This window comes from Xyrauchen texanus, chromosome 32 (assembly GCF_025860055.1).
Source record: "Xyrauchen texanus isolate HMW12.3.18 chromosome 32, RBS_HiC_50CHRs, whole genome shotgun sequence".
Taxonomy (NCBI): Eukaryota; Metazoa; Chordata; class Actinopteri; order Cypriniformes; family Catostomidae; genus Xyrauchen; species Xyrauchen texanus.
This window is the reverse complement of record NC_068307.1, coordinates 35,859,157-35,877,900: the sequence shown is the minus strand read 5'-3', so window position 1 is coordinate 35,877,900 and position 18,744 is coordinate 35,859,157. Positions and strand designations below refer to the sequence as shown.

Below are 18,744 nucleotides of genomic sequence, written 5' to 3'. Positions count from 1 at the left end.
TGTCCGCCGAAGACAATTTTTGCGAAGGCAAGCAGAAATCTCTCTGCTTGCAGCGCGTGTGCGTCAATCCCGCTTTTCGTCAAGGTAAGTGTATTTACACACACAAACACACGCACGAAAGTAAACCCTTTCCGCTCATTTTGAAAGTGACGCGTGTGAGACTGACGACCACATTATACGTCATCAATAGCGGTTCACTTCCGCGGTTTGGTTCGATTGCGTTCATATCAGCAGCGAACCGTACTGGAGTTCACATGAACCGTACCCCAGACAACCTTTTTAAGCGGACTCGAGTACGGTTCGCGGGTGCGCACCCGAGTTCGGAAGACAGCGTTCACATCATCCAAACGAACCGAACTCTGACGTCATTCGAACCGGGGTGCGCACCAAAAGTGCTAGTGTGAAAGCCCCCTTAAAATGTATTTAAAATAACAAATATTAAATTAATTAAAATACTTAAAGATGTATGGCCACAAATTATAAATAGACTCTTTCTGAAACTTCTAGAATAAAAAATTATTCATGACTAAATATTTTTATCAGATATGTCTAGTTTTGGGCGAGGGGGGCCTTCAAATATTGTCTTGGAGGGGGCTTGGAGTATAAAAGCATGTGAACCACTGATGTAGATTAATTGTCAGCCTTGTTTGCCTTCACTGCAAGCTGCTCAGGTTTATGAAGACCTTTGTTATAATTTAGTCCTTTATTTATTTCTTAAAATCATACTGTAAGGCTTCTAAATGTCAGAAATACCAACATAAGATAACACCAAACACAAGCTTGTTGTGCAATTTATGTGCAAAAGTGTTAATGTGAACAGAGCTAAAATGTACACACAAACAGTACATAATTGTATAGTTTTACAAAAAAATGACATATGTAATGGCATAATATAAAAACAGTCAGTACAGTATTTCTTTGTAGACACAGGCTATCAGGTAGGCAGTATGAAGAGTCCCTACATGTTGCATTGGTACTATGCGTTTCTTTTTTTTTTACTTCAATGTATCTGACAATGTCCTTTGCCATTGACTTCATTATTTTCAGTCTTAAAGTAATGGTATGGTATTTGCTCATATTTCACAATCAAAGTGTCTTAACTATACTTATTACATGATTATAAATAATTACTTAATATCTTACAATAATAATATTATCATAATTAGATATATGTGTTCATTTGAAGTTATAACCCACAAATACCCAAATTAAGCAGTTGTTGCCTCATTTGGGGGCTAAAAAGTTCTGTATGTAAAAACAAAAGGCATATAATTTACATAGAGCACACGTTTTGACTTGTAATGGCAGATGTCCATTATAGTTGGAAATTACTACATACCTGTAGAAACCTCATTATCTGAGAAGCTTTGGTTACACCTTCTTTTCATGTGGTCTTTGAACGCCGAACGCTGTGATGAAAATGTTTACTACTACGATGATGAAGACGAGCGCTGTAACAATGTTCTCCAGTAGATTCAGAATGTAGTGTTTATTTGCGTCATTCAGATTCCACTTTACTGTAGAACAAAAGCAATAACAACAGCTCTGTTTAATTATGTAATACAATTTAGTGACCTCACATGTTTTAAATGAATCATATTTAAATAAAAGAAAGTGCTTTAACAGGGTTATTAAAGCCATTTATAATTTTTTCAAATGTTTGGTTCTGTAAAGAACAGGAGTCTTGAACACCACCACACACTTACCTTCAAGTTCAGAAGAACTTTAATGATTGATGTAAAAATAATCAATACTAAAGATGAACCCAATATTCCAAATTACAACTTACTAACATCATTGATCATTAACAACTGATATGAAATATTCATATTGTTCCAAACCCTGTATGACTGTATGATTGTGGAACAAAAAGGAGATACTAGGCAAAGTGTTAGTCTCAGTCACCAGGGCTAACAATCTGCCTAACATCTCCTGGAGGAAAGAAAGTCATGCAGGGTTATAAAAACACAAGGGTGAGTGATTGATGACAGATTTTAAATTTTTTATGTGAAATATGCTCTACCGCCTTACATAACAGATATAGCAGCAATCTTCCTAACTAAGCACTAAACAATGCACTAAATAAGATGAGAAGATTGTTAGGAAAGCTAACATAGTTGGCAAATACAATTAATTACCCAGATCAGCTTCAGTGGATTCAGTGTTTATTTCAAGCATGACTGACTGAATTCAATGCCCCGGTTAGATAGCTGAATGGTTGGTGTCCGAGTAGGGTCCAAGACAAAGTTTGCTCCCTCCACTGCTGCTTTTGTTTGGGTCTTTTACACTCCCAGTACACTCTTTAAAGTTTTCAATTTGTTTATGATTTGGTCAGTCATCCGATTGAAGCCAGTGTGCATAATTTCTTGCCATTTCTCCACTTATAATTTATCTCAGAAGACCATTTTGCAAGTAGATCACTTGTTTCCTCCATGTTTCCTGAATGCTTTTGATGTCTGACATTTTTGTGGGTTTTTTTGTTGTTGTAGAGTGAAAAAGTACTCCTTGCTGCAGATTGTAGCTACTGTTTTTGGAAAATACCAGGTGACAAAACATAATCATGACCTAAAAAAACCTTTATAGGAAATACCAATGTGTTGCAACTTAAGATTATTCCCATGTTGATATTTTCGGTGGCTGGCAACATATCATGTTCACGACTTGTTACATTAGTTTAAGTAACTGCTTGTAAGATTTGTTTAGAGTAAAATAACCTCTCTGCAGATAAAGGTATGTTCAGAATAGCATACTACTCCATTTTTATCTATATACTTGATTATTTTTGGAGTATGCTGTATTTATACTGTGAGCACTATGCAATTTGTCTTTATACATGGAATACCAGGATGACTGCATTTGTCAAATTGTGCTGTATACAACCAGAGCACACTGCATGAGATACTGGATCCATTTATCCTCAGATGATATTCCACTCACTACAATTGTACACCATAGCTTTCTGTCATCTCAAACCAGTCTGGCCATTCTCCGTTGACCTCTCTCATCAACAAGGCATTTACATTAGCAGAACTGCCGCTCACTGGATGTTTTTTGTTTTTGGCACCATTTCGAGTAAACTCTAAAGACTGTTGTGCGTGAAAACTCCAGGAGATCAGCAGTTACAGAAATACTCAAACCAGCCATGCACCAACAGCCATGCCATGATTAAAATAACTGAAATAAAAAAACAATTCCCCATTCTGATGGTTGATGTGAACATTAACTGAAGCTCCTAATCCGTATCTGCATGGTTTTATCCATTGCACTGCTGCCACATGAGTGGTTGATTAGATAATCGCATGAATAAGGTGTTGTGCAGGTGTTCCTAATAAAGTGCTCAGTGAGTGTATATAGAGTGTTTGAGGCATTTTATGAATTCAATGGTTTATAAAACAAAATTTCCACACATATTCCTTTAAAAATGTAGAACTCATCTCACCTATGAAGATTAGTAAGACCCCCACGATGATCTGCAAGGTGAGTGAGATGCTGATGAGAGAGATGAGAGGAACATAAAAGGAGAAATCTGGACCCAGCTCTAGGATGGTCTTCAGCTGGGACGCATTGGCCATCAGTAGTGCTATATCCAGCATGCTCTCTGCTGCACTCTTCTTATTGGCATAATGGTTCATGTTAATTGGGGTGTTCCTTGAAAAGCGGCTCGGCCGAGGATGCTGAACACAAGCAACAAACCCACATGTCCAGAGTCAAATTACTTACTACATCCATGGGAACAAGACATAGAACTACCATCACCTTAAGCACATGAGTAACATGCAATGTTTACAATATTACATAGACAGGGAATGAGAGGCAAAATACAGTGCTATTTATAATTAAATCAGTTTAATTTGATGTTTAAAGTGATTTTCCAAAGTATGTTCAGAAACATGTATAAGTAGGAGTATAGTATATATGAAGTTATAAGATGTATGAGGAGGATGCAGGCTAATTGTTGAAAAATGGGAGGAATTTTAATGCTCAATATGGTGGCTGTAGAAATGAAGGTTTTGCCTTTCAACTAAAAGAACAAATTGCTTATTTGATGAAGACCATTTTTATATTGACGTGAGATTGTTTATTTTACATGCTATTGAAACGTAATCTTAATAAATAGTTCTGGAGGTTTGGATCTTTCCCATTTCAAGTAATTTCACACCGTATCTCTGTAATGGCCCTAGGTACAGTAAACAGTGGGGAAAGAGATGCCTGTGGTCTAACTTTGCTTATGCTTGTTAATCATTCTACGTGTTCACAGGGCAGCCCATACACTGATCAGCCACAACATTAAAACCACCTGCCTAATATCATGTAGGTCTCACTCGTGCCACCAAAACAGCTCTGACCTGTCGAGGCATGGACTCCACGAGACCTGAAGGTGTCCTGTGTTATCTGGCACTAAGACATTAGCAGCAGATCCTTTATGTCCTGTAAGTTGCAAGGTGGGGCCTCAATGAATCGGACTTGTTGGTCCAGCACATCTCATAGATGCTCAATTGGATTGAGATCTGGGGAATTTTGGAGGCCAAGTCAACACCTTGAACTCTTTGTCATGTTTGTCAAACTATTACTGAACAATTTTTGCAGTGTGGCAGGGCACATTATCCTGCTGAAAGAGGCCACTGCCATCAAGGAATACCGTTGCCATGAAGGGGTGTACGTGGTCTGCCGCTATCTTTAGGTAGGTGGTACATATCAAAGTAACATCCACATGGATTCAGAACATTGCCCAGAGCATCACACTGCCTCTACTGGCGTGCCTTCTTCCTAACGTGCATCCTGCTGCCATCTCTTCCCCAGGTAAATGACGCACACCCACCTGACCGTCCACATGATCTAAAAGAAAGCGTGATTCATCAGACCAGGCCACATCATGCCCATTGTAGGTGCTTTCGGCAGTGGACAGGGGTAAGCATGGGCACTCTGACTGGTCTGCGGCTACGCAGCCCCATACACAGCAAGCTGCGATGCACTGTGTGTTCTGAACCTTTCTATCATGACCAGCATTAAGTTCGTCTTTGTGCTACAGTAGTTCTTCTGTGGGGTCGGACCAGACGGGCTAGCCTTCACTCCCCACGCGCATCATATGACCCTGTTGCCGGTTCACCGGTTGTCCTTCCTTGGACCACTTTTGGTAGGAACTAACCACTCCACAAGACCAGCCATTTGCAGATGATCTGACCCAGTCGTCCGGCCATCACAATTTGTCCTTTGTCACTCAGATCCTTATGCTTGCCCATTTTTCCTGCTTCCAACACATGAAATTCAAAAACTTGCTGCCTAACATATCCCACCCCTTGACAAGTGCCACTTAAACAAGATGATAAATGTTATTCACTTCACCTGTCAGTGGTTTAAATGTTGTGGCTGATCAGTGTATATGCCCATATAAGTGTCTGTACAGTATCCTGCTCTAATGAAATGCTCAGAAGGATGCTCCCCCCTCCACCTGCTCTAATACAACAGTCTCCAAGTGTGTCAGTGTGTGCGTGCGTGTGTTTGGAATGTGGGGTTTTGTAAGGGGGAGCTTGGCTAATTCAATGGCTAGTCTGGTGGAAGTTCCAGAATGGATAAAATCAGTTACAGCACCTTTAACCAAACAAAAAATATGAATGTTGTCACAAAACAAATGGATTCAAGTAAACTTTTTTTTCAATCATTGAAACAATTAAGTTCAAGTAAGTTAACTTGGTTACATTAACGTTTTGAGTAATATGAACAACGGAAGATTAAGTGAATCTAACAATATTAAAAGAGCATTGGTTTGGGGTTTAAACAGGGTCATCTCTGTTCTCAGTTTCACAAGGAACTGACAGTGAGTTCTGTTTTTACTTTAGGATGTGAGATGTTCGTATTGCAAGAGGAAGTGAGTGGTGAGTTGACCCTTAAATGATTTCCATTCTATTGTAAACACAACTTTAGTGAGGGACACTAGAATCACTGGTAGGACTTCACAAACCTCTGCACCACAGAAACATATTAAAAGTGGAATTTACGTCCCTGAGGTTTTTCCCCTCTAGAATTCAACATTTAACAACTGATTATTATTGCAAGAGTAAGCTTAGGAACACTTATTCAGTAACATTTTTTCCAACTCCCTCTCATTTTCTGAAAATAACTGGGCACTGGGGTCACTGAATTACCCTGGTCAAATGTATAAGACATTGCACAAACAACAAGAGTTTTTAGAGAGTTCTAGGAAAATGCAATCGGGTTCCTCTTCACATTGTGCCAAGAACCCATTGTAAAATAAATAAAAATGAAAGATCACTGTTAAGTATGGCCTTTTGTAGCTTACACCTTTTAATAAACTGGCAAATGCAATATGATAAAAGACACCATTGTTCAATAAATGGTTACATTCAATAAAAATAATCGAAATAAAAATAATATTCTGGGTTCAATACAAGTTAAGCTCAATAAAATAAGACAAGGATGCACTTGACACACTCACTGTAACAAAAAAAGAACCTTGCTTTGTCGGCGTACGAATGTTCGCTCCCATTCTAAAGGCAAAAGTATCAATTCTGCTTCCCTGTGCGCAGTTGATAGCAAGATGTAGGCCTGTACATGTTCGGCTTGCTGTGTTTTGCATGTCGGCACATGCACCTGGTGTTGACTGTGCTAAAACAGTATCAAAATGCAGTCAAAGTGTGCATGCGTCAAACGCATCCGTATGGGCTCACAACTCACGGTCAAAACAATATACTATGAAAGGCTGAGCACTTGACAGCACGTGATATGGAATGGCACATGGGAAAAACAAAGTATACCCTTGCCTTAAAGGGATAGTTCACACAAAAATTGTAATTCTCTCATCATTTACCCACCCTCTTGCCAGATGTGTACACACATCCCAGATGTGTATGACTTTCTTCTGCAGAAAACAAGATTTTTGGAAAAATATCTCCGCTCTGTAGGTCCTTACAATGCAGCTAAATGGTAGCCAAAAGCTCCAAAAAAGAGAAAGTCAGCATAAAAATAATCAATAAGACTTCAGTGTTTTAATCAAGGTCTTCTGAAGCGATCCTGTTGGGTTTGGATGAGAACAGACCTTACCCTCCTTGGCGATCATGAATTCAAGCTCGATTGCACTTCGTATAGTGCCATATTGCGCTCTGTGCATGCGTCAAGCACTAGGAAGTGTAATCGAGCTTGGATTCCTGATTGTGTCTAGAGACTGAAATTACAGGATGTAATAAGAAAAATATGTTACATACTGGTCTGTTCTCACCAAAATTAACTGGATCGCTTCACAAGACATTGATTAAACCAATGGAGTCATATGGAATTTCTTTTATACTGACTTTTGTCTCCTTTTTGGAGCTTTTGAATGTTCAAAAAGAAATAAGGAGATCACTTGCATTGTATGGACATACAGAGCTGAAAATGTCTTCTAAAAATCTTGTAAATGATGAGCGAATTTCATTTTTGGGCGAACTATCCCTTTAAGTCAAATTAATTTGGACTCAAATGAGTCCTTATAGTCCATATATTCTGGAATTCACATCACACTCTTTGCTGGTCATGAAGGAGCCTCTGAATGTATTGCTATCTCAATAAATCCCTCTCTCCATTTAAACGAGACAATACATTGCATGTCATGTGATCCATGAGATTATACCTTTCTGAGAACACTAAATGGAAGAATTCAGTATGCCTTTCACTAATGCGCCTCTGTGAACACAAGTGCATTTTTCTTCTCAGAGGTCAGGCTGTGTGTGACCATATTCTTCTGAAGTTACATTATTAATTCTGTAAGCACTCTTTGTGTTACTCAGCTCTCAACAGCTGGGTAGCACACTTGGGCCTTCAGTGTTAACAAAGAATGAATGAAATCCCCCAGACTAAAGTTTATAAGATGGTAGAATAAGTGTCTCATCTTTGTTAAAGACTGGCAACAAACTCAAATATTCTCCAGACTATTCTGGAGATTCTGGCAATGCATACGAGAGGTGTTGAATTTGGGTAGTGTTCAGTCCAACTGCCCAACAGAATAGCTCTTGTGCCTATACTGGCAGTGGCAAAGAGGGTGCAATTTTTTAACATACATACACTGTCACCAATACAACACTCTTGCGATAGAGAACCGAGCCAGTTATCTGAACATTACAGTTTTAGACTCTGCCCCTATCTCCATCCTGCCATGGATGTATGCAGCTCATTTATGTGAAAAACAAAAGGTTATGTTGGATATCTAACAGGAAATACAAGAAAATATCTAACAATTACACTTAATAAACTATACATACATTAAATGCAAGTGTAATTAAATAGAGGCATGGCAACCACTGCAGAACTGGTGAATTATAAGTAGAATTTTCAAAACCAAGTTCATGCCGTCACAATGTTATCATTATAAATATAAAAGGAAAAACAGCGACAGACTGTTATTATTATCAATCATTCCACTTAATACCACTTGCATTTGTTCATCTCAAGACATTTTTCGGGTTTTGAACCTTAAAATGCTGTCGTTTTTGTGTCACTGATTAAGTATCTTATCTTGCTTAAACTGGAGTGTTGGACAGCTGCCATTTGTAGTTTGGTAAGAAGGTGGCAAAGTGATATACTGTAGAATGCTGTCAGCAAACCCATGAAAAACTTCATATCCATGCTGTTAAAAAAACAAAAGTACTTCAACACCCTGGAACATTCTCCAACCAATTAGAATCAAGAATTAAACAATAATATATATAAAAGTGAAAGCTTTGTTTCCTGTAGCCTGGGTGATTAAAGGAATGTTTCGGGTTCAATACAAGTTAAGCTCAATTGAAAACATTTGTGGCATAATGTTGATTTCCACAAAACAAAATTTTGTCTCCTTCTTCATTTCCTTTAAAAAAAAAAAATAATTAATGAGGCACTTACAATGGAAGTGAATGGGGACTTTTTCAGAAGAGTGTAAACATGATTTTAGTGTGATAAAATCACTTACAAACCTTTTCTGTGTAAAGTTATAGCCAATTTTACAACTTAGTTTCCGTGACGATATAATGTCAACAAATCCTGAAATGACTAAAAATTATGATTTAAACAACTTTGCAGCTCAAATAACACACATGATTTAACAGAAGAATGAATGAAGAAGTGCTTTTATAAAATTATAAGCTTCATATTTCTGTTTAAGTCCTCCAACAATTGCCCACATTCACTTTCATTGTAAGTGTTAAACTGTAACCTTGATTTTTTTAAGAAAAGGAGGAAGGAGTCAAAATAAATTTTTGTGGTAATCAACATTGTGCCACAAATGTTGTCGATTTATCTATATTGTATCCGGAAAATTACTTAAAGATATGATTAACCTTGTAACAGTGTCAACACCGAGCAATCTGTAAAAATAGTGCAGCTTACCCCTATCAGCTAACACTGCATGTTTGAAACACATTATCTCATCCTTAAGATTCCATCAAAAACAGAACTTTTTTTAATATATAAATATCTGGAAAATTCCCAACCCTGACCTGCCTTGGCCTACAAAAAATCCCCACATAATGTCACTGACGTTTGAGGTTCACTGTGATGATGTCATTCACATTTCACAGTCTAATACTGCAATTAAATGTACAGTCTTTTTAGAGTAGAGTATTTTTAAAATACTGCACTATACTATTTATGGTCTGTTGGCACTTGAATTAGAAAAAGTGGTGCAATTGATATTACTCATATATTACATAATACCAGAGCAGGTGGAGGCTTCTTTTCCACTTGCCATGGAGGTTAGCATGTAGAAATCCCTGCCATTTCAACCGCACAACCATAACTTTCTCTGAATTTTTCATGCTAACACAAATACAAATAAGTGTTAGAACAACTTCAGCTCTGAAATCTAAGGTTTAAAAATGCCATGATTAACCTTTAAATGTAAGGGTGTTTTCCCAAACATTATTACATACTCGGGTTTTAAAGACCCGGCAAATATATTACAAATGGAACTAAAAAATGCCTAGATAGTGTAAAATTTTAAACAACAAAAACAAATTAAGACAACTAGCAAATAATAAAATAGAATATATTATTTGTAATATATTTAATGTATTTTTCATATCAAAGAGACAGTAATGCAACAAAAGAGGATACATTACTTTCACACTGAAATTTCATTAGAAGCAACTGGCTGTAAAATACACATTGAGCTACCCATAACACATAAACAAGTATTTTCTCAGGTTCTTATTGAGTCTAAACAGATGCACAACTTACATAATTTCAGTAGTAAACCAAAATGACAGTAGCCAAATCATACTGTTCATGTGTTACACTTGCTATAGTTTACTTCTACATTGCTTCTTCGATAAATAGCAATGTCAAAGTAAATCAAGTCAATCACTGACACATCAGCGCTACTTTGAGTAAGAAATAGCATGTGTACGTCAACAAGCATATGGAATACTGATAATTCACCATTGTCACACAGAAAATCTATGTGATATAGTAGTCATTTGTATGAATATAGTACTCATTCGTCTTGTAATAAACAAAGAAATACAATACTTATCCTCTGATAGTAAATTTATATAGATATGGAATAATCATGAAAATATTATTTACAGAAGCGCAAAAAACCCAGACTGACACCATTACATATATCTAGGGTCTTTAATGACCCTATACACTTGATAATCAAGCAAATTTATTTTCAAATATTTCACATTTAATTTTAATTAATTGTTACACTATTCAGAAGAGAAAGGTTGAGGAACACTAGAGAGGTGTGGGCATTCATTTTAACACCCCCAGGTGTTTTAATTATAGATTTGTTTCTTACACAAACCTATCAATTTGCTTCAGTAGACATTCAATGATTGAATGATCGAGTCGTGTGGATTACTTTTATGCTGACTTTTGGACAGTCAAACAGCTCCTCACGGCACCCATTCACTTTCATTGTATGGACAAACAGAGCTGAAATGTGCTTTTAAAAACTGAATTTCGGTTCTGCTGTAGATGGAAAGACATATACATCTGGGATGGCTTAAAGGTAAGTAAATCATGCGCGAATTATCAAATTTGGGTGAACTAATCCTTTAATGTGTTTGTTAAAACTCACACAGGCCTATTGTTTGAGCCGTAAAACTGTATAAATCAGATTTTTTTTTTTACAGTCATTTTAGTATTTTGGGGTTTGTTGATTGTCATGGCAACAAAGTTGTAAAATTGTCTATAACTTTATATAGAAAAGGTTAGAAAGCAATTTTATCACATTAAAATAATGTTAGCACGCACATTGTTTATGTCTTGTGGCTATACTTTTGAAATAGTGAGTATATTGTAACATTTAACGGATTGTCCCATTCACTTCCATTGTGCCTCATTTTTAAAAAATTGTTTTTTAATATTATTAAGAAAAGGATGGACGGGAAATTTTTGTGGTAAGCAATATTATGCCACAAATGCTGTCTATTGAGTGTAACTTGTATTGAATCCGGAATATTCCTTTAAAAGGTAACTTCTTCAACATGTGTTGCTTTATAACGCTACATTTTCTGTAATATTTCAGTTGTTCCACTGTAGAAACTAAAAGGACGTTTTGAAAGACACTCTAGATGAAATGCAATGCAATTTGTAAATTTGAGCTCTTATGTTCTGTTTCAACTGACTGAGTTCGTGGGTCTGTTTCAGACCTTTTGTTAAAGGTTTAGCGTTTAACGGGTCGGTGATGTCATCGACAGGCTGGAACAGGTGACGCAAAACACCCGGGTAATGAATGAGAGAAAACTTTGAACTGCCTTTGTGAAGCGTAAGCGTTCATGTTGACCACCTAAAAGTCTCGTTGCCACTACTATCTCACTGCCGGACAGTCGAAAGCAAACATGAGATTTAATAAGCAACATAAAAACATCCCTACAGATTCTTTGATCCACGCAAGTGAATTCATTACATTACAGTGTGCCAGGAAACGTCTAGAAAAACGGAACTAGTAGGTAAGGCAGCTTCATTCCTATAGTGATCACAATAAGACGCCCATACCCCTAGCATTATAAGCCAACAGTCCCATTTTGGCTACCCCAAAAGAATGGGATAAACCAGGGTAAACGTTACACTTACATCCCATAGGCGTACAGTATGTTTCGTTTTGTTATATTGTGAATGTGACTGATGTAAAACTGTTTCAAGCATCACATACCTGCCCTGCATCACCTCTGGTCGCATTTCCATTCAGTTCAATCGCTTCTGAAGACATATCCGTTTCTTTGATTCAATCTACTCCGTATATGGCTGAGTTTGTGTATGTATGTGGTACATTATTAGCTCACAGTGGATGAAACGAAAAGGGGGCTGGGTTTACGAACTGCCAATCACTGCAGGAGCTATAGTTGAAACCACTGATCTATATATATATATATATTTATATATAGATCAGTGGTTGAAACCCGCCGGACGTACATGGCTAATAACAAAGTTCATGCTTTTATCAGTGTTAACATTAGTTATACAATACTTAAGTATGATCACTCCTAATGTCTGTATTTGTAACGCTGTAACATAAAATAAAATGGTGGCGTCGTTATTGTAGAAATATAGAAATTTGACGTGGTTTTTTTGCTAAAAAAAATAAATAAAGTAAATCACACATAGGCTAAGTGTAAGTGTTCCAGATAAAGAGTGTAATTGGAATGGGCATTAAATATAAAATATTTTAAATGATAAAATAGGTAGGCTAATAACTTTGAGTAGTCTTAAAGGAATGTTCCGGTTTCAATAAAAGTGAAGCTAAATCGACAGCATTTGTGGCATAATGTTGATTACCACACAATTGAATTTCGACCTTTTCTAAAAAAAAAAAAAAAAGCACTTGCATTCTTCTGTTAAAACCGGTAAATTATTTAAGCTGTTAAGTTGTTTAAATTGTAATAGTCGTTTTAGGGTTTGTTGACATTACATCGTCATGGTAACAAAGTTGTAAAATTGACTATAACTTTACACAGAAAAGGTTTGTAAGTGATTTTTATCACACTTAAATCATGTTTACACACATATCCTTTATGTATTGTGGTTATACATTTGAAAAAGTGAGTATTTTTACGTTCAAAAAGTGGCCCCTTTTCACTCCCATTGTAGCCTACGTGCCTCTCACTGGACTTAGCTCTAAATTTCACCATGATTTTTTTTTAGATATATAAAATAAGCAGATACTATGTTATTTTCACTTCAAGAAAAACCTTCACTTCAGTAAATTGAAAAAGTATCAAAACATCAAAATATGTCATGTATTGGGGGTCTCTGGTGACATCTGCTGGAATAAAAATAACAATTAGGCCTACATGAAATTACAACTATGTCCAGTAGAGGGATTTAGTGCTCAATGCATTAACTGATCTCTACAAGCCAATGTTGTAACAAACTTCATTGTGTACAATCAATCTGTGTTCACTTAATCAGATTGTGAACTAAGTGAATCATATTTGTTCCATCAATGTATTGCTGAAACTGGGCTGGGGATTTCCAGTTCCCAGCATGCTTTGCATAGGACTGGATTGGGAGAGTATTTTTTTTTAAATCTAGGGGTGGAAAGAGTACTGAAAAATAATACTCAAGTAAAAGTACTGTTACATCTTAAAAAATATAGTATAAGTAGATTAAAAGTACCTGTCCTAAAATCTACTCAAGTAAGAGTAAAAGAGTAGCTCATTTAAAAGGCCTCATACTTTAAAGAGGACTTCAAAGAGTAGTGAGTTACCTTTATAATAAAAACTCTATGCTGCAATTAAAAAATGTTGCACACATACCATAATTTACATTCCCTTTTATGGCTGTTTGCCAGAAAGAATAAAAAATATAGGTATTTTATAGGGGTTTGTGACTGACAACTTTTAAAATATATCACTAATCTATGATACTGTACATGTGTTAAAATAAAATAAAAGGGTGACATGATAACAGAAATGAAAAAATGTAAGTTATTTTAATTATCATAATGTATGAACAATTACATTAAAATCAGTTTATGTGTAGGGTCTAAATTTCCCTTAATGCCGACAGAGAAAGTTATAAAACATGTTCAAAACAATGCAATGAATGCAAAAAAAAAATAAAAATAAAAATACATATATTATAAAAATCCACTAAAAAAGCAGGGTCACTTGGTGCATTATGTTCCGCACAATAGAGGGGGTATAGCAGTGGTTTGGGACAGGGGCCACATCAGGCTTTAAAGGAATATTTCAAACAAAAATTAAAATACTTTCACTATTTAGTCACCCTTATGCCAGATGTGTATGACTTTCTTTCTTCAGCAGAAAACAAATTAAGATTATTAGAAGAATATTTCAGCTCTTTTGGTTCATACAATCCAAGTGAATAAGTGCCAAAACTTTGACGCTCCAAAAATCACATAAGTCAGCATAAAAGTAGCCTAATCCATGTGACTCCAGTGGTTAAATCCATGTCTTCAGAAGAGATATGATAGGTTGGGTGAGAAACAGATCAATATTTAAGTAAATTTTACTATAAATTCTCCTCCCTGCTCAGTCAATCTCCACTTTAACTTTCACATTCTTCTTCTTTTGTTTTTGGTGATTCACATTTTTCATGCATATCACCATCTGCTGGGCAGGGTGAAGAATTTCTAGCAAAAATTGAAAATAGATAGCTAATTTACTGGCTATATTATAGACACACAGAATCTATTAAGCAGAAATATGAAATTTACCTCGATATATTTCTTCAAATTAGAGGCAGGATTAATGCTGATATCTGGCTTGAGCAAGTTAAACTCACATGAAACAGTCAAGCAACTTTTTCCCTGCGAAAAGCCCTTTCAGGTGCTGAACTGTGCTTGAGGCATCCTCCACAGTTGGCGCCATAGACTGTAAAAAAAGATGGACGACGTACCTTCGCTCTTTTCCATTGGTGAGAACTGAAGCTGCCAGTGTCCCTATATGGCGCTGACATCTTGGGACTTGAGTCTGCGCAGTTGCAATTTGGGGACCAGACCTGCGCAGTAGTGAGCAGGAAGTAAAGCCACGAAATCAAGGCCCCGCCCTCACTCTCGCTGAATCAATCGCAAGAGCACGCCCCTGCACTTTTGACTTTTGACGGTGTGAAATAATTAATTATAGAAATCTAGATATTAAATTTAAAGCTCCAGTCTCCTCAGTCCTCCGAAGATTCCGAAAAATTCTGTTGGTGCTTCAGTGACTACTTCGCTCAGAGAAAATGTCAATCACAGCTGTCAATCATGATGTCACAGCACAGTTTTTATAGCATCAAATAACTAACTAAAAACAAACTTATTTTGAAAACAAACACTTGAAATTACATCAGCGTGATAGAAACTACAGTAAATGACAGAAACTATCTTTGGAAAAAAGATATGTGAAGTGTAATTTAATTGTTTAGTTGGTCTCACATCCCGTTGAATAACATGGGGAGGCGGGATTTATGACCTATACTAGGACCAGTCAAGCGATCGAGACGTTTTGGCTTCACTTTTGAGGGCTTGTGCGGCACACTTGGTTGGCGCCAGATCTACGTAGAGCTGCTGTTTAAGTGTGTGATTTGATTTGATGGGTCACACTCTTCCTAGCCAATCACATTGTTGGATAAAAATAAAATCAGGACAATGAAGTAGCGAACACAGAAGGTGGGAAAATAACGCAGTAAAAGTACAGTTACAGCACTTAAAATATACTCAAGTAAAAGTATACAATTTTTAAACTACTTAAGTACAATTCCTGGGAAAAACTACTTAATTACAGTAACGTGAGTATTTGTAATTCGTTACTTCACACCCCTGGAGACTGGTTAGTGTTTAATCTGTTTTGTTGGGATACAGAGAAACGTTTCTCTAATTGATGTTCGTTGTTGTTGTTGAATTAAGTTAAACCAATGGCAATTTTGAATGAAGTTAAACAATTTGTGTGTGTGTGTGTATATCTATATATATAGGGTGAATTCAGGTGTATATAGCTGTAATGTACCTCTGATAATCTACACTACTAAAATTGTTCTGTTAAATACTAACATTGTTAATTTTGTATTAAATTATAAATACTACCAAGAGACAAAAAACAATAATTTGAGTACTAGCAACAATACAATCTGTCATTTAAACTGAATACACTGTATGAATAGGCTATATATATATATATATATATATATATATATATATATATATATATATATATATATATATATATATATACACAAACACACACACACTCCTACCAGAATAATATGACTAAGAATGGCTTATGTAAATGTTAGGCTATTGCAGAGGGAATACATCTCTTAGTAGGTGGATCATGTTCTTTCAGGAAGAGAGGAAAATGGGAGGGGAGGAGAGAATAAAAAAGCATCGTCATACAACATTCATTCACTGAGACCATGCCATGAAATATTCAGCATTCTTAACCAAGTCACGCGGATCCAAGATAGAGATAGCCTATAGGCTACAGTAAATTGATATCGTAGAATAAGTTAAGCTACGTCACTCTTTATGCAAGTGCATTTTTCACATTTAAGTATACGCTATTACGCTATATAAGTTTAATATATCCGACGAGTCCTTCACGTGTGCATTTATGGCAGCGATGCTCCCTAACGGCGTTCGTCCTTCAATTGAGCTCTCGGTCACGTCACGTAAAGTCCTGGGCGGACCCAGCCAGCGTTCCGTGGGGTCCATGACGACCCGTGAGAATGAGGAAAAGGGTACCGCCTAAAAACAAACGCTTTTAGTGGACGCAAATTGTTGCTAGGCGCAGCAGGATGTCAGTATTAAAAGCGCATCGGCACATGTAAAGAAATATGAAAACTTGCTCGACTATAACATAACGAGCGAGGAACCTTTAGGGAGGTGTCGGTGCCATTTTATCCGAGATGATGAGAGCATTGCCGCAGTGAGCAAATAATCTGATCAACGCTTTTGCACCGGGCTGTGGATTTCATGTCCCTTACAGACGTTGACATTTAGAAGAACCAAGGGTACTCGGGTTAAAAACAACGATGTGGCTGCTAGGTGAAAGTAGATGCTGTTTTAGACATAATTCATTAAAATGGTATTATACATTCCGTGCGAGCGATTATAGCAACGGACAGCTGCGCACTTTTTAGATTTATGACGGATTAACAACGTGACAACCTCTGTGAACTACCCAACATGGTGAGTTTGTAAGAGATATTTAGGCCTATATTAGTTTCACATTGAAAAACTGACTGAGAAAATCGCTATAAAATATTTTTAAGTAGATTAGTGGCATGGATTTTAGCATCATAAATAACAAAATATGCAAGGCAGCTTGCATCGTTCTTGAATTGGATGCCCTTGCGCAATTCGTAATTGTATAGTTTCTGTTTTACTCTTTTAAAATACTAGTTCTGTTATTAATACTAGATATTATATGTAAAAATAAATAAAAAGGAATTTGGCATTCGGTCCTCGAATGATGCCAAACTGCGTCAGTACAGATTGGCATTACAGGTGCGTCCGTTCAACAAGGACCATGCAAACGGCTGAATGTCACAGATAAGTGTCCAGCAATTCACGGGTCATGGAAAACCTGACCGGATCCGACTCTGAGACGCAGCCTCTGAGCTTCGCGGTTCCTCCAGTCCCCTCAAAAAAGACTGTGATTTATGAAAATGGTCACGAACATCCCACTTATACGGACCCGGTTGTTACAGCACTCAGAGGGGCCAGTGATCCTGCCGCATACCCCCTATCGGATTACCGGAGGCTGGTCCGGCAGAGATTTATACGAAGAAGTTTGTGGTTCTCTGAGTCGGAGGATCCAGAACTCGAAGCTCTTGAGTGCGACAGCACCGGCAGCAGTCCCGTTAAAAACGCGCATCCTCGGAGCGCACAAATAGTGGTCCAGAGTAGTTCGAACGCGGAGAGTCAGGTGGAAGAAGTAGACGGTGCCAACGAGGACTTGGAAAAAGAACGAGAGACTAGCGAGGCCGAGATAAAACATGATGCTGAACCGTCTGATAATGACAAAAGTGTGGGGAAAGCTGGGAGCGACGAGAACGAGGAAGAGGCCGAAATGAAGGCAGTATCCACCTCACCAGGTGGACGCTTTCTCAAGTTTGATATAGAGCTTGGCAGAGGATCCTTCAAAACGGTCTACAAGGGCCTGGACACTGAGACGTGGGTGGAGGTGGCCTGGTGTGAACTTCAGGTATGACAAATACAATGTCAAGATATTTTGTCCTCAAGTTTGACCAGTGGTGTTTAGAATTTCAGCTGGATGCATTGTAGGCCTCTGGCTGGCCTCCTCTTATTAAATGAATAGTTCACCCCAAAATGAAAATGATCTCATCATTTACTTGCCCTGATGCCATCCCAGATGTGTATGACTTTCTTCTGCTTAACACAAACAAAGATTTTTAGAAGGTCCATACAAAGTCAACAGGGTCCAAAACATTGAACCTAAATAAAAGCACATAAAAGATGCATAAAAGTAATCCATACTACTCCAGTGGTTAAATCCATGTCTTTAGAAGCAGTGTGATAGGTTTAGGTGAGAAACAGATCAATTTAAGTAATTTTTTACTATAGATTCTCCTTCCTGCCCAGTAGATGGTGATATGCCAAAACAAAAGGAAAACTTAAAGGAGAAAAGAGTGCTTAGGAGCGCAGTTTGAAAGTGGAAATTATAGAAGGAAAAAAAAAGGACTTCAATATCTGTTTCTCACCCTTTTCTCACCACACACCTATCATATGGCTTCTGAAGAAATGGATTTAACCACTGGAGTCATATGGATTACTTTAATGCTGCCTTTATATGCTTTTTGAGTTTC

The 18,744-nt window shown here is 37.2% G+C and overlaps 2 protein-coding genes across 5 annotated transcripts in view; one reads left to right on the top strand and one right to left on the bottom strand.

The window, feature by feature from the left end:
* Positions 1-596: 596 nt before the first annotated feature.
* Positions 597-12,249, bottom strand: ninj1 (ninjurin 1). The gene is made up of 3 exons (XM_052101097.1): positions 12,128-12,249; positions 3,440-3,674; positions 597-1,517 (listed from the first exon to the last, which is right to left on the bottom strand). Exons 1-3 carry the CDS (start codon positions 12,182-12,184, stop codon positions 1,372-1,374), a joined length of 438 nt encoding a protein of 145 aa, XP_051957057.1. The 5' UTR covers positions 12,185-12,249; the 3' UTR covers positions 597-1,371.
* A 5,146-nt stretch (positions 12,250-17,395) lies between these two features.
* Positions 17,396-18,744, top strand: part of LOC127625710 (serine/threonine-protein kinase WNK2-like) — a 46,376-nt gene continuing 45,027 nt past the window's right edge. For all 4 annotated transcript variants that reach the window (XM_052101062.1, XM_052101063.1, XM_052101061.1 and 1 more), the window contains exon 1: positions 17,396-18,122. In XM_052101062.1, the coding sequence (XP_051957022.1) occupies positions 17,493-18,122 (630 nt within the window). In that variant the 5' untranslated portion in view covers positions 17,396-17,492. The remainder of the gene's footprint in view (positions 18,123-18,744) is intronic.